Source organism: Typopeltis vanoorti, chromosome 22, assembly GCF_054136105.1.
Source record: "Typopeltis vanoorti isolate ZY-2024b chromosome 22, IOZ_Tvanoo_1.0, whole genome shotgun sequence".
Lineage (NCBI taxonomy): Eukaryota > Metazoa > Arthropoda > Arachnida > Uropygi > Thelyphonidae > Typopeltis > Typopeltis vanoorti.
The window spans coordinates 8,891,489-8,913,151 of record NC_143570.1 but is presented as its reverse complement, the minus strand read 5'-3'; the positions used below and the strand labels follow the sequence as shown (position 1 = coordinate 8,913,151).

Here is a 21,663-nt window from a genome sequence, read left to right as displayed (position 1 = left end):
CGACAACCTTGATATCCTCCATGTTTTACAGAATCCATGACAATTCCATTGCATGTTTTTTTTTTTTGTTATTTATGTTTTGCAACATGAATTTGGCTTCTGGTTTTTATGAAGATTTGCTTTTATCAATCTTGGATTTTTTTCCATTTTATGGAATTGTAGATGGCCAGTACCCATTTCTTCTTCCAAGTTGTTGTCAAATTCTACTCTGGCCAGGACACATGTATTTTAATAGTTTTATTTGACTTGAGGGGTGGGAGGAGGGGAAACAGAGCAACCACCCATATATTAATGGATCTGAAATCATGTTCTTTATTCTTTGGGATGCACAATTATTTTTCCAGTAGCAGGTTTTGATGGAATCATTTTTGCTGTGTTTTCAGGAGTGAGGAGTATTTATTTATTTTTCTCTGATTTGTTCTTATGGAGACTGTGATCAATTCATATTACTGGGGATAATGTAATTATAGTAAACAGATGGGACAGACATGTTAATCTCCCCCTTGACTGTTTCTTTATGGTCGCCTTCTCAGCATAAGAGGGTTTTCCATTAGATGTTATTGTTGTATATTTCCTCTTTACCTCCTGATATGGTATGTTCTGCTTGGTCTTGATCTTTTGAAATTTTTTTTTCATCTTTCCATCTTTGGCATGTTTGGGAGTAGACTGGGTGTTCTCACTCATAATTAGCACACTGGGAGTTTTGCGATGTTATGCTCTTTACTGCTACATTCAGTACAGATAGCAGAGCCATGACAGAAAGTTTGAGCTTGACTGCATTTCTGACATTTGAAGCAGTGCAAAGTGTTTAGAATATAGAGTCTGTTTAGGCTCTGTATGAAAAACCTGCTATCACTGATGTAGTTTGGGGGGTGTTAAATGCAAGGATGATATTCCCACATATGAAAATTCTTCTTATGGCTGTCACTCCCTGATCTTTAATTAAATCACAAATTAAAAGTAAATCACCTTGTCAAGAACACTGAGTAAGTTCTACCCTAAATATTACTTCTCAAGAAAAGTTCAAATTTTAGGAAAGGTACAATAATTGGTATTCCCCTGATCAATGTTACATGAAAGAGTTGCTCTGACTGTTTCTGTTGTTTCAATATCTCCTGAACAGTTTTTCAGATTCTAGGGATTCTGCTTACTTTTCCAAATCCTTCTAAATAAAGAAATATGATATCTTCTTGATTGCACATTCATCTGTTGAATAAATAATGAGAAAAGGTGGAATATTTTCAGGTTTCTATGATTTATTTCTGTACTTTCCTTCATGGTTACACAGTGATCAGAATTCATTGTGAAAATTATGGAAACAACTACCATGTTAGAGAAAAACTTCAGTTTAATATAAACCAAAATCCAGATGATGACCTTAATCCAGATTAAGGTCATCTTCTGGAATATACACATATATACAAAGAAACAAGCTGCACTACAATTTACATGGTATGCTCGAAAGTTACATTGATTTGGTCAACCGTACAATCCCTAAGACATACAATCACTATCCATAAACCTGGTATGAATGAAAATTTAAAGAATCCTGGAAATGTTGATTAACCATCCTAATCTTAATAATAATGGTGGCATAAAAATCCCAAGAATTTAGATAGCACACATTCAGCCCACTTAGTTCTTCAAGTTTTACAAGAAACCCTGACTTTAAGACTCTAAACAATTATTTCAGCTTTTATTGGCCACCAGTCATACTATTTATTTTAACTTATATTTATACTCATATGAATAACTTTGTGTGAACATGTCACTCTCTGGCTTAATAAATTGATGTAGTAAAGTTTTTTTTTTTTTCACTACAGGTCAGGCCAGGAGTTTTAATGGTTGACCAAATCAATGTAACTTTAACATACCATTAGATTGTAGAAAGTTTATTTTTCACTTGGTTAGACTATAATAAATTTAGTTTAATCCTTTATCCAAGTGTGAGCAAACAAAGTTTGCACCTGAAAATATCGTCGGGACTGGGGTAAGGTAGTACAACACCTGGAAACTCGTAGCAAAGGTGGACCAAGCTAACATCACTCCTATCTCAGTATCTCCCATAATGCAAAACACATCTCCTTGCAGATATGTATAATGTTATACATTAAGGGAAGGGCCACATTCATCTGTTGAATAAATTAATACACCAGGCATCTCCACTTCTGGGCCTGGCTGCCACTGAAGAGATCTCAATAAAGGTCGAAACTAGTCTGGATAGTGGCCCTTCCCTTAATACATAACATTATACATATCCGCAAGGAGATGTGTTTTGCATTGTGGGAGATACTGAGATAGGAGTGATGTTATCTTGATCCACCTTTGCTACGAGTTTCCCAGTGTTGTACTACCTTACCCCAGTCCTGAAGATATTTTCAGGTGCAAACTTTGTTTGCTCACACTTGGATAAAGGATTAAACTAAATTTATCATTAGATTGTAGTGCAGTATGTTTCTTTGTATATATGTGTATATGCCAGATGATAACCCTTAATGTGAAGGTCAAAATATCAAGTGATTATTTTGGTTTATATTAAACTGAAAATTTTCTCTAACATGGTAATTGTTTCCATAATTTTTACAATAAATTATTGATGTGCAAATGGTTTCTATATATGGAACTTGCTGAAGGCCCTGATACTCATTCTAATAAAGAGGGAGAATTCAATTCAATTCCAGAGCTCCCCACCCACCATTGAAGTCACATGGACATCCACTATACAGAAGCAATAACTGCACTCAGAAGTGGAATGCTAGTGTAACCCAGAATACTATAATAGCACTGCATCAAGTATTGGAAATGGTGAGGGAGACTTACTGCAACACCATTGACTCTTTGAAGACAAACCAACTAGCTGACTGATCCTGACCGAGCCATCCAGGATGACGTCTTGCTGAAGCAGGGGCCAAAGTAGTGCAAGACTACCAAGATTTCTCCCTCCCTGTATGTTCAGAGATAACACTGCATGGCAAACAGTGGCAGGGCATTGGTGATGGTGATCTGGAAAACAAAGCAATAAAAAAAGACTAGGAGAAGCAGAGCAAAGACAGGACATTTTCTACTTATATTCTTTTGAATAAACAATTATGATAAATCCTTTCTTTTAGGCTTGCACGGTGATCCGAATGCATTTTTGGAAATTATGGAGACAACTACCGTGTTTGAATAAAAACTTTAGTTTACTATTACTAAAATTTTACAATTCAACGTTTCGACCTTTATGTTAAGGTCATCTTCTGGAGCGTACAAATATACACAGGAAACAAGCTATACTACAATCATACTGGTTCGTTAAAGACACTGACTAACCGCTACCACAATTGTTGGCCTGACCTCTGGTGGAAAAAAAAAAAAAATTGTACATCAGCGCTAAAGTCCTATTATTTGTGTTGTCTACTATATACATATATTAACATCATTCCAGCCAGTTGAAGTGGAATGGTTTCTAATAATAGCAGATTGGCTAGAGTCCTGACTTGTGTTGAATCTTTCAAATTAAGTTGGCTGAATGTGTGCCATCCAGATCCTTGGAATTTTCATACCATCTTTATTGTTGATATTTGGGTGGTTTATCAGGATTTCGCAGGATTCTTTAAATTTTCTTTCGTACCATGTTTTTGTACGGTGTAAGGAGCAGGTGCTTTTCCAGTTGATTTGGTGTAAGGTGTTGAGTGCGTGGTCTGAGAGGCCTGCTTCTCCATAATGGTTATATTTAATGTGTCTAATGTGTTCTTTTTTGCGTATAGGGATTGTCCGTCCTGTTTCACCAATGTACGGTAAGTTACAGGTGCAGCGGATGCAGTAGACTCCAGGATGTGCTAATAGGAGGAGAGGGTCCTTAGAGGAGCTGAATATGGTTTTAAGTTTAGTGGGTGGTTTAAAGGTGGCATTAAGGTTATAATGTTGTAGGATTCTGTTGATTTTTTCTGATAACCCTTTAATGTATGGGATGGCTATGGTTTTACTGTAGTCTAGATTCGTTTTTGTTGTGGTTTTATAGAGTATTTTATTGACAGTATTTTTGTTATAGCCATTGTTTATGAATGTGTCACTAATGATTTTTAGTTCTTGTTTTAGGGCCTGCAGGTTAGAGCAAATCGTTGTGGCTCTGTTTTTAAGGGTGTTTATGACTCCATATTTTTGTGCTGGGTGGTGATATGAATTCGCATGTATGTATTGGCCCGTGTGTGTAGGTTTTCGGTAGACCGTGAAGGATAGATTGCCTGAAGGAAGACGTGTAACTAGTGTGTCTAGGAACGGGAGCGAATTTTGGTTTTCGATTTCGATGGTAAATTGTATGCGTTCGTGTTGTTTGTTTAGGTGGCTGAGGAATGTGTTTAGCGTTTGTCGACCGTGCGGCCAGATCGCGAACACGTCGTCAACGTATCTGAGCCAGATTGTCGGTCGAAGCGTGGCGGAATCAAGAGCCCTTTGCTCAAAGGTTTCCATGTAGAAGTTCGCGATTGGGGGTGATAATGGTGAGCCCATGGCCGTACCTTCCTTTTGTAGGTAGAATTTGTTTTGCCACACGAAGTAACCGGACTTTAGTACGTGGGCAAAGAGGGCCGTAATGTTGGGCGGAAATTTGTTCTGTAGTAGGAGAATTGTGTCATTGATGGGGACATTAGTGAAAAGGGCAGAAACGTCAAAACTGACTAATAAGTCGTCTTTGTCGAGTGTTATGTTTTTGATTATGTTTATAAAGTGTTGTGTGTTTTTTACGTAGGAGGGGGAATGACCTACCAACTCTTTGAGTGTTGCCGCTAATTTCTTGGCTAGGTGGTAATTGGGACTGTCTATTCCTTCCACTATTGGTCGAAGGGGCACATTTTGTTTGTGTATTTTCGGAACCCCATATATTCTGGGGGGGCGGGCGTAGTGGGGTTTGAGTTTTTTAACTGTGTCTGGTGGCCAAGAAGTGACGGACTTTAATAGTTTTTCTGTTTTGTCCTTTATCCTCTTTGTTGGGTTATAATTCACCATTTTATATGTGTTGTTATCGGCTACTAGTTGGTTCATTTGCAGTATGTATGTTGACCTGTCAAGGACAACAGTGGCACTGCCTTTATCAGCTTTCGTTATTATTATGTTTTGTTTGGCTTTTAACGATTTAATTGCTGCTAATTCTGTGCCCTGTGTTCCTTGCCCACGTACTAAAGTCCGGTTACTTCGTGTGGCAAAACAAATTCTACCTACAAAAGGAAGGTACGGCCATGGGCTCACCATTATCCCCCCCAATCGCGAACTTCTACATGGAAACCTTTGAGCAAAGGGCTCTTGATTCCGCCACGCTTCGACCGACAATCTGGCTCAGATACGTTGACGACGTGTTCGCGATCTGGCCGCACGGTCGACAAACGCTAAACACATTCCTCAGCCACCTAAACAAACAACACGAACGCATACAATTTACCATCGAAATCGAAAACCAAAATTCGCTCCCATTCCTAGACACACTAGTTACACGTCTTCCTTCAGGCAATCTATCCTTCACGGTCTACCGAAAACCTACACACACGGGCCAATACATACATGCGAATTCATATCACCACGCAGCACAAAAATATGGAGTCATAAACACCCTTAAAAACAGAGCCACAACGATTTGCTCTAACCTGCAGGCCCTAAAACAAGAACTAAAAATCATTAGTGACACATTCATAAACAATGGCTATAACAAAAATACTGTCAATAAAATACTCTATAAAACCACAACAAAAACGAATCTAGACTACAGTAAAACCATAGCCATCCCATACATTAAAGGGTTATCAGAAAAAATCAACAGAATCCTACAACATTATAACCTTAATGCCACCTTTAAACCACCCACTAAACTTAAAACCATATTCAGCTCCTCTAAGGACCCTCTCCTCCTATTAGCACATCCTGGAGTCTACTGCATCCACTGCACCTGTAACTTACCGTACATTGGTGAAACAGGACGGACAATCCCTATACGCAAAAAAGAACACATTAGACACATTAAATATAACCATTATGGAGAAGCAGGCCTCTCAGACCACGCACTCAACACCTTACACCAAATCAACTGGAAAAGCACCTGCTCCTTACACCGTACAAAAACATGGTACGAAAGAAAATTTAAAGAATCCTGCGAAATCCTGATAAACCACCCAAATATCAACAATAAAGATGGTATGAAAATTCCAAGGATCTGGATGGCACACATTCAGCCAACCTAATTTGAAAGATTCAACACAAGTCAGGACTCTAGCCAATCTGCTATTATTAGAAACCATTCCACTTCAACTGGCTGGAATGATGTTAATATATGTATATAGTAGACAACACAAATAATAGGACTTTAGCGCTGATGTACAATTTTTTTTTTTTTTTTTTTTTTTTTTTTTTTTTCCACCAGAGGTCAGGCCAACAATTGTGGTAGCGGTTAGTCAGTGTCTTTAACGAACCAGTATGATTGTAGTATAGCTTGTTTCCTGTGTATATTTGTACGCTCCAGAAGATGACCTTAACATAAAGGTCGAAACGTTGAATTGTAAAATTTTAGTAATAGTAAACTAAAGTTTTTATTCAAACACGGTAGTTGTCTCCATAATTTCCAAAAATGAATTATGATAAATGCCAATAGTATCACTTGGAGGTGGTCCCCCTCTGCCATGAACAGGTGCCTCACATGGAGGGGCTTGTAAAAGGGCGGATCCCCAAGGAAGGCAAAATAGTGACCATTCTCCAAAACTGTGCTAGGATAATGTCTCCAATTATTAACAAGTCCTTATATCTGTAGTTGTCGTTAAGGTATTGAAGAGATAGTTTATGAATAAAATATAGGATTCTGTTGATATATTTAGGATTTTCTCATATTGAAGTTTAATGGGGAAAATGCATGTCTAGAGATAATAATTACTACATTTATTTAGTTAATAAATTACTAAGCCAATATTTTGCTTGTTTACCAAGGCATCTTCTTGGGCAAAAAGAAATGCAACTAAGCACATGCACACTAGCATGAAAGCAAACACAAAATATAAAAGATAGGATCATATATTTATTCTTATATGAGTAACTTTATGTGAACATATAACTCTCTAGCTTAATTTATTTTTGTAACTAAATAGATAATAATAATAACAACAGGATTCAGTCAGTATAGATGAAGCGCTTCAGTCAGAAAGACCTGGGTTCGATTTCCATCCATGACACGAGGAAACCATATCTGGTCTCTTTTGACTAAAGGTGAGTTAACCAGTCTCATACAGAAGTAGGTGACCCAAGAAAAATCAAGTTTCACCTGGAAACTTGGGTTTTTCGTCCTTCAGAACAGGCAAACCAGCCTGTGAACACACGTGGATCTACAGTCATAAAAATACATACTTAGGAGTGGGCTCAACCAGTCCTAAGGGATGGTTGAGGAAAGAGGGGAACCCCACATGAATAAATAAATAAACTGGCACCTTCTATGGTTGTGGTGGGAAACTTGCTGAAGATCTCAAAATAGTAGTCTCTTACATTTTAAGTAAAGCAAGGCAGCTAAATTTGTTCAAATTTGGTGAATGTTGATTCTAGAAATTCTAGATTCTAGAAATAATCTCTCTGATTTATATTTGCTCCCATATAAAAGGGTGGTTTTGTTACATTGGATCCAATGATTCATATCCATGGCAAGGTCTGCTACTCGAGAACAGCTGTAGTGCATTTAATACACAAATGGACATGTTGTGAAGGTAATGCACTATAGTTTCTTTGGTAGAAGATCCCGAAAGCTGTAGTGCATTACCTGCACAACATATACAATATGCACAACACCGTCACCATCACTAATAGAACAAAACCTCCCTTTTATATAGGATCAGATATAAATTGGACAGATTATTTCTAGAATCTGCCACTGCATTACATCATTCACCAAATATGAACAAAGTCAGCTACCTCACTTTACCTAAAATATGGGAATCTGTTATTTTGAGATCCTCATCAAATTTCCATCACCACACACACACACACACACACACACACACACACACACACACACACACACACACACACACACACACACACACACAGAGGGTGCTAGTTAGGACCATAGAATCCTGCCTTGTATGCATGTGCTTAGTTGTATTTGTTAGTGCACATGAAGATGCTCTTGGTGACAAAGGCATAAGAATTTATTAGCCAAATAAATTTAATTAGTAATTATTATCTCTAGATGTGTGTTTTCTCCAATTAATTCCAATATGAGTAACAATCAACATCCAAGTATCCATACCAGGATAGGATTTTTTTTTCTCAGAATGGGTTTGTGAAGAGTAGATTGCTAAAACACAAACTAGTGTTTTAGCAATCTACTTACATTTTATGATAAAGTAGCTAATATTAAAGGAACCTCATATATAGTGATGTTTTTGGACTTCAAAAAGACATCTGCAGAATATAGGTGTTCTGGAGTTTAAGTTATAGGGTTGGGTACTGCACTGGTGAATTAACAGGTGGATGACATTCATGATTTAGGAATGCTGGCCTTTGTCAACCATCAAGATTTAGGAATGATAGTTGACAAAAACCTGAAGTTCAGAGCGTATAATGCAAGTGCTGAGAAGACTACAAATAGTGTTCCTATGATAGAGCATGTTGACAAGTAGAGATAAGGAGGTCGTTGTACCACTGTAGAAGGCATTGATCACCATACATAGACTATTGTGTGCAGTTATTATTCTTATTACATGCCACTTGCAAGGAGTCCAAGGACTCATTGAGGAAGGACATCTACTTCTACAACTCTGTCTCCTCCATGATTAATAACCATACTGAACCGCCACTACTATCATCATCTATGCCATCTACTGCCTACCACCACCATTAGTATAGTCACAGGATTTCCACCGTGATGTGAAAACTCTGGAGAGGGTTCAGAAATCAGTGACTAAGACAATATTACAGCTCTGGAATGCTAGTTATGGAAAATTGTTGAGGAAATGTAAACCGCTGCATTTAGTGGTTAAGCTAAAAAGATTTACATAATAAAGTGGGGAGTGAGAATATAGAGACTATCGCTGGTGTAAAGATGTGATGAAGAGAGAAGTGAGGATTAAGTTTTTACATGGAAAGTGCCAGGTGAGGAGAATGTACTGCTGTACTGTGAATGCTAATAAGCATGAATGAGTTTAAGGTTCAATGTAACAGATATGTTGCTCACTGAGTGAGATCTCCCATGATAAATCAGTGACTCTATGAAGGTTTATTACAATATTAATAATATTTAAATAACAATCTGGATATTTTCAAATTCTTATAAATTAATATACAAAGGATACTCAGCAGATGCAGATCCTCTAGTTCCTGCACTGAAATTGTCCAGAAAACGTACAGTATTGTGCTCTAAAGGAACTGTAGTACCTCCAGACTTAAATTGGAAAATTTTATGTAAAAAAAAAGGTAAATTAATATATACATTTATAAAGTACTGTAAGTTAAAATAATAATAATAACAGAGATACAGGTGAACATACTTTAATAATTTTCAAAGAGCATCACATATCTATTCATAATAGTTCTTAATGTATAAACACCAAGAGGAAAATAAATACAGTAGGTCCCCTGTATCGACAGGATTTGGTTCCATCATCTTCCACTGATACCTAAAACCACAGATAGTAGCAAACCCTATATATACTATATTTCTTCCTATACATAAATACCAATGACAAAGTTTATTATACCAATGACAAATTTATAAATTACACACAGTAAGAGATTAACAACAATAACTAGTAATAAAACAGAACAATTATAACAACATACTGTAATAAAGTTATCTGAATGTGAATGAAATCTTAGCAACCTCAGATGTATGTAGCTTTCTCCACTTTTGCAATGAGTTACTCTGGTTCTGGACAATCTCTGAGATCAACCGAACTGTATTACGAAAAGAAAGAGCCATATGAATTAATTTTGGTGATGTAAAATCACATAGGCAAAGTAGATATTAGATCCAACATTATTTCAAAGCCGAATGCTTGTAGAGACTATGAAAGTTTTGTAAGTTGATCTTTCACATGTTAATATCTTTGACCAGGGTTGACTGTGGATAACTGAAGATGCAGATAGCAAACTAGCAGATAAGGGGGGGGGGGTGACTACTGTAATTAATTTATTCATATTGACTAAAATAAAGAGCCAAAAGGCTTCATTTCGGCGATGCAAAATTATATAAATTAAATGGATTTTAAATCCTTTCTTTTAAGGTTACACGGTGATCAGCATTCGTTTTAAAAATTTTATGGAATTTACAACCGTGTTAAAAAAAAAAAATTATGTCGGATATTAAATCTGACATCATTTCAAAACTGAATACAGAAACTATAAAAGTTTCGTGCAAAAAATGACCAGAGAGCTTGCGGGAATACACCGACACCATACTACAAGTTGCCCTAGCCAAACCTAATAGGAAAGCACAAACGCTAGAAGTGTCCATATATTGCCTTCTATTGGTTCATTTTGAATACTAGCATGAAGTGAAACCTTACCAATTCAAAAATATAATAACAAAATAACTCACATAAAATATTATTTAATAGTATAATTTTCGCCTGTGTATCGCAAGCATCTTCAGTACATTTATAAATCTAATTGAACAATAACTGACAATTCCAACAAGTGCACCCAAGTAGCTAATGTAAGATAACTAAAAAAGTCAATAAATTTCCTAACTAAAAAAAAATTAAAATAAAAATACAATATATATATATATATATATATATATACACACACAATAAAAAGTTAGGAAAGATTAGCTGATTTATAAAGTACTATCTCCCATAAAGGGGATAGATGTAAACCATTGGATCTGTTTAAGTTAGTAGAGTTTCACAAGTTTCTTTATAAAGCTGTTCCATGAGGAACCAACTTTTGTGAAGGACTCTTGTCTTGTTCCAATGAACTCTATGTCTAGTGATGATGGCATGTTCTGCTAGTCCAGACTGTTCAGGTTCAATGTATTGAATATAAGACTGGTGTTCTTCTAGCCGAAAGGAGGCAGATCTTCCTGTTTGTCCGAAATAAGATAATCCACAAGAGCAAGGAATATGGTAGACACCTGGATAATGGAAATTTGGAAGCTTGTCCTTTAGAAAAGTGAGAAAGGTGGAGATTTTTCTGAAAGGTTGAAAGGCAACAAAAATATTCAGTGGTTTTAAAACTTTTGCTATATGTTCACTAATGCCTTGCACATAAGGGATAGGAATGCATGTTATTTCTTCTGTATTTGAAGAGGAAGATCTGCCTCTATTCGGCTAGAAGAAAAGTAGTCTTATATTCAATACATTGAACCTGAACAGTCTGGACTAGCAGAACATGCCATCATCACTAGACATAGAGTTCATTGGAACAAGACAAGAGTTCTTCACAAAAGTCAGTTCCTCATGTAACGGCTTTATAAAGAAACATGTGAAACTCTACTTCACTCTCCTAACTTAAACAGATTCGATGGCTTACGTATGTCCCCTTTATGGGAGATAGTACTTTATAAATCAGCTAATCTTTCCTAACTTTTTATTGTGTATATATATATATATTATTTAATTATTTATTAATTATTATTTAAAAAAAAATTTTTTTTTTAGTTAGGGAAAGGGAATTGATTGACCTTTTTAGTTATCTTACATAGCTACTTAGGTGGCGCCCTTTGGAATTGTCAGTTATTGTTCAATTAGCTTTATAAATGTACTGAAGATGCCTGCAATACACAGCCGAAAATTATACTATTAAATAATATTTTACGTGAGTTATTCCATTATTATATTTTTGAATTCATATGTCTGCTCATGGTATTTCCTTATTAAAACAAACCTTATCAAAATGAACCAATAGAAAGCAATATACAGAAGGTTCTAGCATTCTTGCTTTCCTATCAGATTTGGGCTAGGGCGACTCATAATACGGCAGAGGTGTATTCCTGCAAGCTCTCTGGTCATTTTTCGCACGAAACTTTTATAGTTTCTGCATGAAACTTTTATAGTTTCTGTATTCGGCTTTGAAATGATGTTGGATTTAATATCCACTTAATTTATATAATATTCATACTGATATTTTGCTGGATTTCTGAGCAGTATCCTCAGAACACAAAATTACAAACGTGGTAGAGACATAGTGTTTAATTACATAATCTTATCATAAATACTGTTTCAACTTTCACACATCCCCTGTGCTGACCACAGAGTTGCACGGGCCCAGTTCCATTAGTGGCACCATGTGCAGCCAACATTCGCAAGTTTATCAGTAGAGAGAGAGAGAATTATTAAGTTGTATGGGTTAACAACATGCAGTGGGGAGATTATGAGAACTGTGTAGCTGTAATAGCACTTGACAAAGTTGGAATGTAGCCACCTGTTATTTTCAACACACTTAAAACACTCTGAATCAGCAGAATGTTTGTGTATTGGACTATCAACCGTTATACAGGACTATTAACGATACAGAAGATGTATCTGACTGCCAAAGAACAGGTTGACTATGCTGCATTACGACACAACAGCTTGTGAGGACTGTAAAGGCACACCTCTGCCATAATCCTGTGAGAATGCAGAAAGTGATGCTGCAAGAAATGAACATTTTGCAGAGGACAATGTCATGTGTACTAACTGTACACATGCCAATCATCATTCTACTGGACACTTCCTAACACTACAATTTATGCAGCAGAGGATTTTAAAATCAAAGGCACTTCTCCAGTGGTATGCCAACAACAGACAGAGATATCCTCTAAACAGATGAGAAGATTTTCACAAGGAAGAATCATTTAATTGCCAAAATGATCAGGCATAGGCCCCAGATGGTTGCAGAGCACATGCCACCATAGCATCCTTGATTCAGAGGTCATCACCCTGCATCAGTGATGGTTTAGTGTGTGGGGGGGGGGGCATATCAGGAGATAAAGTTGCATTTCTGCAAGAATGGGGTCAAAACCTCCCAAAGTATCAAGACACTGTGCTGGCCTCTGAACGCCACTTCATTTCACAGTAGGCAGTGTACCTTGCAACAGGACTCAGCCCTTGCACACAAAGCGAGGCCCACACAATGGTGGTTGGAGGTGAATGTACCTGACCACATATAACCATCTGATTGGCCATCTAGAAGTCCTGATCCAAATCCATTGAACTTCAAATTGTGGTTGGAGCTTGAGAGAGTAGCCTGCATGAAATTACACCCTAGCATAGTCAGCCTAAATGTGGATTTGGAGTGAACAGTGGCAGCGTTTTCATTGGATGCTATGCATACCACTTGATATGTGACCTCACAGACTTTGGGTGTGTGCATGAAGGCAAAAGGAGGACATTTCAAACCTTGAGTGCTACTATATGCACATTATACATGTGGTTTGTATGTGCTAAAAGTTGTAAATGATTTGCTGATAGATTAAAGATTAATATGTTGTTCAAGTTGTATGGTGACTCCATTATTAAAGGTGTGCTAGAGGATAAAATGCACAAGGTATGTTTTCCAGGTGGTAAAATGAGTAGAGTGATTGAGGCATTGGATATGAGGTGGCAGCGAGCAAAAGAGTTAATAGTATTAATTGGTACAAATGATTTGAAAGAAAACAAAGGGCATGTCAGAATGAATATCAGGAGGCTGCTTGGAAAGATAAAAGAGAATAGTGTGACAGGAAGGGTAGTCGGTGTGTTGCCTAGGTCTGATTGTGGTGAAATGAGGCAGAGAGCAAGGATTATGAATGATATTCTGGCTGAAATGTGTGAGGAGATGGGAGTACAGTTTGTTAATGTGTGGAATGAGTTTGAATGACGAAGTAAGTTGTATGGGAGCAATGGACTGCATTTGAGTGGTTATGGCATGAGTCGCTTGGAAAGACTGCTGCTGGAAGGTAGAGAAGTGAATAGAGAAAATGAATTAGATCAAGAGGGGGAGTGATGTGGAAGAGCAGGAGAGTAAGACAGGAGAGATTGAAGAAGTGGATATGAATGGGAAAGGGAGTGGTATGAGTATAGAAAATGAGAGAATGGGTGTGCAAGAGGAGCAGGGAAACAGGGAGGCTCAGGGTGGACAGGGGCACACAGCATGAGAAAGGTGGATGCTCCAAGAGGACGTGAGGGCATGTGTAGGCAGGAAAGAAATGGGATGACCAGGGATCAAGAGGAAACAGATGGAATTGCAAAGGGTTCTAAAATGAAGAAGCAGAAAGGGAAATGGCTCCAGTCCAGCATGGAGAGATCACATCGAGTGAGTGGTATCAGTGGAACTAGCTGTAGATCCAGAAATGAGCTGTTGTGTTTGTATATCAATGCTAGAAGTATAAGAAACAAGGCAGATGAAATGGTTGCACTAATTGCGTCTGTTCACCCAAAGATTGTCGGAACAAGTGAGACATGGTTAGATGAGGACAACATCCTGACAGGAATAGAGATGGAAGGGTATGATATGTTTCGTGAGGATAGAAGGGGTAAAAAGGGAGGGGGGGTGTTACTGATGATAGAGAAAGAGTTATGTCCATACAAGGTAGAGATGCAAGAGAAAAATAGGGCCAGTGGTTTTGAGGCAGTATGGTGTGAGATAGAGGTGAATAGAATCAAATACTTGGTGGGATATTGTCACAGACCTGGTAATGTGGATGGTGGTGATAGTGAAATTATAGTCAAATAAGCCAAGCAAATAAGAAAAGGGGTGATCATTATGGATGATTTTAATTATGGCAATATAGACTGGAATGAAGAGATAGCAACTGGAAGTAAAGAAAATGAGTTTCTTGAGTTTTTGAGGGATAACTACCTCAGACAGTATGTATATGAGGGCACACGAGGATTAAGGGTCTTGGATTTTGTCATCTCATCAGAGGATGTAATTATAAATGAGGTGTCAAATCATCCACCAATTCGTAAAAGTGACCATGATGTGATTACCTGGGTGGTTGCCAGCAGTGCAAGGACCCCTGTGAAAAAAGGGTATATGTGGAACTACAAGGGGGGGGGGATGATTATGAAGAGCTCAGGAGACAGCTTGTGGGTGTAGCATGGAATGAGGAGTTAGCTGGAAAAGAGATCAATGCAGCTTGGGGGATTTTCAAAAACTATTTAGTAGATGCAAAGTCTAAATGTATTCCAAGGGTGAGAAGGTTAAATAAGGTAGGTGTGAGATGGATGAATAAAGAGATTAAACATGCAATACAGAGAAAAAGGGCATTGTGGAGGCAGTATAAGAGAAGTGGAAATAACCAATTCCATGAGGTCTACAAAGACCAGGCAAGGGGGGTGACTTGGTTGGTGAGAGTAGCTAAAGAGAGGTATGAACAGCAGCTGGCTAATGAAGCCAAAAAGAATCATAGGGAGTTCTTTCAATATGTAGCCAGCAAAAGAAAGAATGATTATGGAAGGATGACACTGATTGGTGGAAATGGTATAAAGACAGCTGTTGCAGCATGTGTGGTGAAGATACTTAATGAGCAATTCATAAAGATCTTTCAATCTTGTGAATGTGACTTCATGGAGAGATTGAGAGCAGTTGATGATGGGGAGGAGAGACTACTGTAAGTGAGCAAGAGGTATTTGGGGATTTAAGAAACTAGATGTAAATAAGGCTGTGGGACTTGATAATATATCACCTCGTATTCTGAAGGAATGTGCCAAAGAGTTGACACCTGCCTTGACATATTTTTTTAATATGAGTCTTGCACTCAGTTGAATTCCTAAGGAGTAGAAGGAGGGCAAGATTGTGCCACTTCATGAAGGAGGTGATCGAACTCAAGTTTCAAACTATAGGCCTATCTGTGTGTCAGGTGTTCTGGATAAGTTGTTGGAGAAGCTTGTGAGAACTAGGATCCAGAGTTGGGTTGAAAACAATGGTATTATATTTGATGGACAGCATGGATTTGCTAAAGGGAGGTCATGTTTTAGTAATTTACTTACTTATTACAATAACATGACTGCTTCCCTGGACAGAGGAGAAGGATACACAGTAATATACTTAGATTTTTCAAAGGCTTTTGATAGACTACCTCATGATAAATTGATAGTCAAACTAGAGCATATGGGGTTGGATATTAGATTAGTGCATTGGATTGGAGACTGGCTATCTGATAGGTATCAACAAGTTGTGTATGGGGGTACGATATCCAGGAAAAGGAAAGTCACTAGTGGAGTGCCTCAGGGGTCTGTTTTAGGGCCATTACTATTTAACTTGTATATTAATGATATTTTCCTCAAGGGCTCACTTTAGTGAGTACGGGCATGGCAAACCCGAGGTACCTGATGCTGGACCATGCCTTACTTCATGTAATATATATCTGTTATATTATTCTGTAGACTGGTCCCTCCTCTTCTTTCTTTGCTTCTTTCTCCTCTCCTTGCTCCTTCCCCCTGATGCTATTAGAGTATTCGAGGGCTAGGGGTGAGTCTTTTCTATCTTGCTAAGTCATTTCATCTTATGCAGCCACCGAAGGAGGCAAGCTAGCCTCAATAGGTGCCGGTCCCAAGCCTGGATAAATGCAAGGGTTGATGTCAGGAAGGGCATCCGGTCGGAAAACTTCAGTGCCAACTCAAACTATGATTATGAGTCGAAGTGAAGAGGACTTGAAGATGAAGAACTTGGATGTGGTGACAGCCCAAGACAGGAAGGTGTGGAGGAGACTCATAACAAACAGTGACCCCACTTAAGTGGGAGAAGCTGCAGAAGAAGAAGAATTAATGATATTGGCGAAGATTTGGTTGGAGATATTCAGTTGTTTGCAGATGATGCAAAGTTGGGATGAACCATAAAGAGTAGTGAAGATGTTGCGGCCTTACAAGAAGACTTGAATAAATTGAGTGATTGAGCAAGCAAATAGGGATGTGAGTTCATGTTGCAAAATGTAAGGTTTTAAAATTTGGAAAACAAAGATGGGATGCAGAATTTATGCTTGGTGAGAATATATTGTTGGAGGTAGAGGAAATAAGAGATCTGGGGGTGATAGTGGATAAGGATCTAAAATTTAGGGGACAGATCGCCAAAATTGTGAAGACAACACAAAGACTTCTGGGAATGATGTGGCGGACACTGACGTGTAGAAGTAGGGAGATTCTTGTTCCATTGTATAAGGCTTTGATTAGGCCACACATGAACTATTGTGCCCAGATTTGGTCACCGGGTTTTCAGAAGGATGAAGAGACTGACTAAGGTAATTTCTGACCTCTGGAATGTTGCATATGAGGAAAGATTGAGAAGATTTGCAGAGTCTGGTGGAGAGAAGGAAGCGGGGAAATATGATAGAGACCTACAAGACCTACAGGTAAGGGATTGTTATAAGATCAATGGTGGAGAAGTTCTACAGAGAATAGTGGGAGATCAGGGGAGAACCAGAGGTCATCCCTGGAAACTGTATAAAGAGGGTGTGAGTAGGGGAGTGAGAGGCAGGTTTTCTTCGTGCAGAGTTGTGAATGATTGGAATGCCTTGCCTGAGAGTGTGGTGTCTGCAAGGAGTTTGAGTGTGTTTAAGACACGGTATGATGAGATGTGTGTGTGTGTGTGTGATAAAAGGACCTCCCAGATGAGTCTTTGACTCCATGAGGTCTTGGGTAATAATAATAATAATAATAATAATAATAATAATAATAATAATAATAATAAAGTTGTAACAGTATTTATGGCTATACTAGGTAGATAGTTGTAGAAATAATTCAAATTGTAACTGAAAAAGGAATGAATATTCTACATTTTGGAAAATTATGGAGGTAACTACCGTGTTTGAGTAAAACTTTAGTTTAATATAAACCAAAATCAATACTCGACATTTCGATCTTTATATCAAGATCATCTTCTGGAGCGTATATGCTATATACAGAGAAACAAGCTGCACTGCAATCTACATGGCTTGCTAAAGTTACTGACCAACCATTACAACAATTATTGGCTTGATCTCTGGTGGGAAAAAAAAAAACCTTGACGACATCAACGCTTGAGTCCTATTATTATTATTATCATCCATTGGTTACAAATTTACATTGGGCTGGAGAGCAACATGTTTATATATATATATATATTAAAAACCTGATTATACATATAAATTTCAACCAATTGGTATGGAATGGTTTCCAATACTAACTGAAGTGTTTAAAGTCCTAAAGTATGCTGGATACTAAGTATTAACTATAATATAGAAGTATATAATATATACTAAGAGTAAGCTGAATATGTGCCATCCATATTCTTGGAATTTTTATGCTGCCATTATTGTTGATATTAGGGTGGTTAATCAGAATTTCGCAGGCTCCTTTAAATTTTCTTTCATACCAGGTTTTTGTATGGTGTAGAGAGCAGGTACTTTTACAATCAATTTGGTGTAAGGTGTTGAGAACATGGTCTGAGAGGCCTGCTTCACCAAAATTGTTATCTTTATATTTTTTTTTTTTTTTTTCACCAGAGATCAGGCCAATAATTGTTGTAACAGTTGGTCAGTAACTTCAGCAAACCATGTAGATTGTAGTGCAGCTTGTTTCTCTGTATATAGTGTATATGCTCCAGAAGATGATCTTGATATAAAGATCTAAACGTCAAGTGTTGATTTTGGTTTACATTAAACTAAAGTTTTACTCAAACACGGTAGTTGCCTCCATAATTTTCCAAAATGTATTCTGATCACCGTGTAAGCCTAAAAGAAAAGAATGAATATTCTAATAAGGTGTCTTCTAGGAACCATATAAAAGCAAAACTAATTAAGAAAAGTCAGGCTTAATGTACTCTTAGAATGACAGACTTCCAGATCCCAGGCAAATAAAGCAACCATGTTTGTTGAGGTTTGGGGGCATGCTTCATAGCTGATGACAATTCTAAAAATGGTCTCTTAGAGACCTATAGCAACTTCTATGCAGCAGCACAGTTGTCTTCTTCCAATGTGAAGGAATGTCCTATGTGAATGTCCTATGTTAACCCTATGCGAATGTTAACATTCACATAGGGTTAACATTCCTTCACATAGGGTTAATATGAATGTTAACCCTATGTGAAGGAATGTCCAGAGCATGATCTGTTAATTCTGACTCGCATATAGATAAATGTGGATATAATTTTTATGTTCTTCAAGACAGATGTTAACAGAGCTCTCAGGCTGTTCAAAGTAGGCTAACTGCAGACAAAAGGAATTTATTACACTCCATGGATGTGCAAGAGAATGAAGCAGCTCCTTAGAATGAATGAAGTTTGCTAGTTAGATGTGTGATTTGAAAATGGTTTGGAGATTATATTTGTGAAGAACTTTAGCTATCTTTTCTGAAATACCTGAAATATAAGGGATGGGAATAGTTTTGCTATGATCTTTGTAATAAGAGGATGGATGCACCCCTCATTACAAAGAGTGGTGCACCCCTCATTACCAATATTTTACAGGGGTTGTAGCAAGTGGCTAAAAAAGTATAGTGAAGATATCTAATTTCAGTAGCAAAGACTGTGTTATTTGAATAAATAACCCTGGCTCCCTGTGTAAATGTTTTCAGGATGCTGTACTACTGGGATGGATGATGTTGGCACTTCCAGTGTGTGTGTGTTATTATAAACAGGAAATGATAATGAACCACTTAGAAGTGATGTAACCAAAGTATCCAGGAAAAGGAGATGGCTGTTATGTTTCTTTTTCTACAGTGAAATTTATTTTTGGATGTTGGTTCTTGAAATGCACTATAAGGTATCTAATGTATTTGGGCCATGAGGCCAAATAACAAACACATCATATACATATCATAGCCAAATTGTTGGTTTATGTTTGTGTTGAGTGCCTAATTTTCTAGAAAATCAGGCACTAAAATATCATTCCAAGACTATATTTCAGTTCTAATTTAAATTACAATTCAAATTAGAACTGAAATATATTCAAAAAAGTTCTAATTTGAAATAGATTTTTGAAAAATCTGTTACCATTTATTTTATAACAGACTACAATATTGGGCAGAGAAGAAACTTATATTGTGATTTATCTGAATTTTGCTAAAGCATTTGATCAAGTACTTGAAATTGAGCAGAAATGGAGCTAGTGAGTTATGTATGGAGAAGCAGTGTCCCATTGACTCAACAGAGAAGAGCAATTACTGATAAATTACCCATTTCTTACCAACTCGCTCCCCTCACTTTCACACAGATGTTTCGTCTCTGCAATTTATATATTTTATAACTATTTCCATGTGAAATGTTCATCTGAAACAGCATCAATAATTCCTCCACTCTGTACTAAGCCCATTGGAACACGTACAGCTGCAACCCAACATCCTTTGACAGTACACCTTGAAACCCACAGAACTGCAGTACTGTGGAACAGTCTTCTCCCTGACGTATTTCCCAAGGAATACAACATATAGGCTTTTAAATCAAATGTAAACAAGTTTCTCCTTTCCCAACTAACCAGGGGTGTAGTCGGGCCTGGGCAACGCCCTGGTACTTCGTTAAAACTATCAAAATTTTTAAATTCCTTATAATTAATTATAAGAATGAGACTTATAATGCATTTCCAGCGTTCGGTCAAAAAACAGCAGCTTGCTGCTCTTGTCATTTTTTTCAGAAAACAAGGCAATCTCTCTGCCATATGGCCGTCGCAATAATAATAATAATGCCGCACTTCGTGCTCTAGATTTTTGTTTCCAAGGTAGAGGCCCTGGCACTATTTCTTTTAGGTACTAACGTACCTAAAAGAAATAGTGCCAGGTCGACCTATAGTACAAGACATAAAAGAAATAGTTGGCTGGTCGACCTATAGTACGTTAGTACCAGGGGTACTAACGTACTATAGGTCTACCAGCAAACCTCTCGTATATGGCTCAACATAAAAAAAAAAAAAATAATAATAATAATAAAAGGAAGGTGACAAGTAGGGTATCAGAGGGTTCTGTTTTGGGACCACTACTGTTTAACTTATACATCAATGATATAATTCACAATGTGAAAGGAGATATTCAGCTGTTTGCTGATGACGATGATGCTAAATTAGGAAGAGCAACATCAGAAAGTTTTGATGTGTTGTTGTTGTTACAGATTTGAGCAGATAAGAGTAAGACCGTCTCAGGACTCTGGACTATTGAGTATAAGACAGAATGAGAGAATGTGGTCTCAGAACTTGGCAGATAAGAGGATTAAGTGTATTATGATTGAGAAATAATCCAAGCCTCCAATGAATCTTCAGACTCCATGGAGGCTTGGATGTAATACCAATAGTAATCTAATTGAGCACTATGTACCTGCCACATTTGTAATTTTGTGCTCTGAAAATGCTGGTTAGAAATCAAGTGAAATTCAGTATGATCAATAAATTAATTATTATTAATTTTATGGTTTCTCTGTGCTGTATTCATTCCATTAAACTTAATGAGTTTAAACCAGCCCATAAGCCTAAACACCAGACTTTATTTGCCTCTGGTGTTGTTTCTACCACCTTTATGAATAACAAACAACACTTAAGTCTATCTATAAGAATTTTCTATCTTAAAAAATTATCTAGACTTTAAGCTATGTCAGATAATAGGTATCAAATTTATTTTTATTAATCACTCTTTATAATTATTTTTATTACTCATTCCATACATAGTAGTTAAAGATAAATAAATAAAAAATTGTCAAAATAAGATTTGATTTCAGAACTGCTCATATTAATTTTCACTTATTTTAGTACTGAAGGATAAAATAATTTATTAACACACACACACACACACACACACACAC

At 37.2% G+C, this 21,663-nt stretch overlaps 1 protein-coding gene across 1 annotated transcript in view; it reads right to left on the bottom strand.

Annotated features, from left to right (window-relative positions):
* Positions 1-21,663, bottom strand: part of Ppcs (phosphopantothenoylcysteine synthetase) — a 178,095-nt gene that overhangs the window by 137,794 nt on the left and 18,638 nt on the right. Inside the window, exon 2 of the mRNA XM_090412409.1 lies at positions 9,297-9,385. Coding sequence (XP_090268535.1) covers positions 9,297-9,385 — 89 coding nt within the window. The remainder of the gene's footprint in view (positions 1-9,296; positions 9,386-21,663) is intronic.